The sequence below is a fragment of the Acanthochromis polyacanthus genome, chromosome 14 (genome assembly GCF_021347895.1).
Source record: "Acanthochromis polyacanthus isolate Apoly-LR-REF ecotype Palm Island chromosome 14, KAUST_Apoly_ChrSc, whole genome shotgun sequence".
Classification (NCBI taxonomy): domain Eukaryota; kingdom Metazoa; phylum Chordata; class Actinopteri; family Pomacentridae; genus Acanthochromis; species Acanthochromis polyacanthus.
Window position 1 is genome coordinate 3,229,376 of NC_067126.1, and position 2,636 is coordinate 3,232,011.

Sequence of the window (2,636 nt, forward strand, 5' to 3'; positions counted from 1 at the left end):
TGTGAGGTTGGGCCCCCTGCCGAACTGCCACATTATCGCAATGGAGGGGTTTGAGTATCCCTGCCATCCTGGAAGCTATGTTGTCCGGGGCAATAGCCCCTGGTAGGGACTCCCAAGGCAAATTGGTCCTGGGGGAGGGACCAAACAAAGAGTGATTCAGAAAACCCTGATGACAACACCCAAACAGAAAGCCACTACCTTGCCCGGACTAAGGAAACTGGGGCCTTTCCCTGGAGCGGGGGGGGGGGGCGCTCATCAGATCAGAGAGCACATGGTGGCCGAGTCTTGGGGTCCCGTGGCGCTCGGTCGGGCAGAGCCCAAAAAAGTAACACGGGGTGGCCCAGTGGGCCCACCACCTGCCAGAAAGAAATTGGTGTCGGGTGCTATGCCAACCAGGCCTTAGGCAGGAACGGGCGTCCAGGCGCACCACCCCCTGGTGGCGTAGACTAGCCTTGGGGATGTGGAACATCAACTCACTGGCGGGGAAGGAACCCGTGCTGGTGTGGGAGGTGGAGCGATACCGACGAAATATAGTTGGGCTGACTTCCACACACAGTAAGGGGTCCGGAATCACAATCCTGGAGAGGGGTTGCTTTTCCGGAGTTGCCCAAGGTGAGAGGTGCCAGGCGGGTGTGGGGATACTCACAAGCCTCCGGCTGAGCGCTGCATTGTTGGAGTTCTCCCCGGAGAATAAGAGGGTCACCTCTCTGCGACTTCATGTTGTGGAGGGGAAAACTCTGACTGTTGTCAGTTCTTATGCACTGAACAGCAGTTCAGAGTATTCTGCCTTCTTGGAGTCTCTGGGTGGTTCCTGTAAGGGGTACCACCTGGGGACTCCATAGATCTCCTAGGGGACTTATACGCTCACGTGGGCAATGACGGAGAAACCCGGAGCGGGGTGACTGGTAGGAACGGCCTGCCCGATCAGAACTCGAGCGGTGTTCTGTTGTTGGACTTCTGCGCTAGTCATAGATGGCTTTTCCTCAAAATGAAATTCAAGTTGAAGGGTTGTCATGTTGACAGTTTAGAAGACTCAGATCCTATCAAGATGGTGTTTCAAACAATTACAGAATGAGACATACAGGGAGCACTGCAAGTGCTGCAAAAGCACTGGGAGCAGAGTTTTAATGCACAAGGACATGATTTTGACAAGCATGGTGACCAAATTTAAATCAGTGTGGATGTTGATGTTTACATGTGCAATGTCTGAACTTTTCTAATGCACCTCTCAATCCAAATGTCAGAAATGCAATGTTCTCAGTGACACTGTTGATTGGCAAGTCATTGACAAGTATGTTCTTCAGCATTGCAAATGAAATCAATGATTTTTAAGTGCAGGGAGAATGAAAGGCAAATAATATGGTATGATGAAAGACATGGACATTGACGTAATTCTCTACGGGTAGGAAAAAACAGTATCACAGGTGTAGAGGAAGAAACAGAAAATATAAATCTGCTGCATGACCAAACAACCACCACATCTCAGCAGTTCCTCCTCCCGTCAGTGATGGAGGAAACTGAACTCTGCTTTCCACAGCTCTTCAACTCCTCCTGCAGGAGGATGAAGCGTTCTCACTTTGAAGCAATGCTGGTTTACATCCTGCTGTCCTGCATCTCTCTGCTTACTGTGATTCTCAACCTGCTGGTCATCATCTCCATCTCACACTTCAGGTGCAAAAATATTTATTCAACTTATGCAAGTAACTGATGTTTAGAAATACAAAGAAAAGGTTTCTGAAGTGACAATGTTGTGCTCTGTTTGCTTCTATCTGACTGATCTTTTCTTGCTAAATAATGATGAATCTTTTCTGTTCTCCCTCCACAGGAATCTCCACACTTCCACCAACCTCCTCCTCCTCTCTCTGGCTGTCTCTGATGTCTTTCTGGGTCTCCTCATGTTCTTTCAAATTGTGCTCATAGATGGCTGCTGGTTCCTCGGTGACTTCATGTGCACTCTGTATCAATATCTAGCATACATTATCACCTCAGCCTCAATAGGAACTATGGTGATGATATCGATTGACCGCTATGTGGCCGTTTGTTACCCTCTGCATTACTCTATTCAAATCACACAACAGAGAGTTCAAATCTGTGTGTGTCTGTGCTGGATCACTTCTGCAGTCTTTCAAACTCTGCTTCTGAAGGATTCCCTGAAGCAGCCAGGCAGGTACAACTCCTGTGTCGGAGAGTGTACCTTTGCCAGTGATTACATTAGTGGACTTGTAGATGTTATTTTTTCCTTCATTGTTCCTATTACGATCATCATAGTTCTGTATGTGAGAGTGTTTGTGGTGGCTGTGTCTCAGGCTCATGCCATGCATTCTCAGCTTGTACCAAACAAGCACTCAGTTAGAGCAACTGTTCAGAAATCTGAACTGAAAGCAGCCAGGACTCTTGGTGTTGTTGTAGTTGTGTTTATAATATGTATGTGCCCATATTACTGTGTTGCTCTCACTGGACAAGAGACCCTTCTCAATAGTACATCTATTGTCTTTGTGATATGTGTGTTCTACTTAAACTCCTGTCTAAACCCCATCATCTATGCCTTCTTGTACCCGTGGTTCAGAAAATCAGTCAAGCTCATTGTTACACTTCAGATACTGCAGCCTGCCTCCCGTGAGGCCAAGATGCTGTAG

At 47.7% G+C, this 2,636-nt stretch overlaps 1 protein-coding gene across 1 annotated transcript; it reads left to right on the forward strand.

Moving 5' to 3' along the window:
- The first annotated feature begins 458 nt into the window (after nucleotides 1-458).
- Nucleotides 459-2,636, forward strand: LOC127537244 (trace amine-associated receptor 13c-like). Its single transcript, XM_051959385.1, has 3 exons — nucleotides 459-555; nucleotides 1,407-1,671; nucleotides 1,826-2,636. Exons 1-3 carry the CDS (start codon nucleotides 459-461, stop codon nucleotides 2,634-2,636), a joined length of 1,173 nt encoding a protein of 390 aa, XP_051815345.1.

Bases quoted from the DNA above. Each gene is read 5' to 3' on its own strand.
- LOC127537244 (XM_051959385.1), top strand. From the start codon at position 459: ATGTGGAACATCAACTCACTGGCGGGGAAGGAACCCGTGCTGGTGTGG. The intron at 556-1,406 runs GTAAGGGGTCCG...CTCTACGGGTAG, and splicing joins TGGGCTGACTTCCACACACA to GAAAAAACAGTATCACAGGT. The intron at 1,672-1,825 runs GTGCAAAAATAT...CTCCCTCCACAG, and splicing joins ATCTCCATCTCACACTTCAG to GAATCTCCACACTTCCACCA.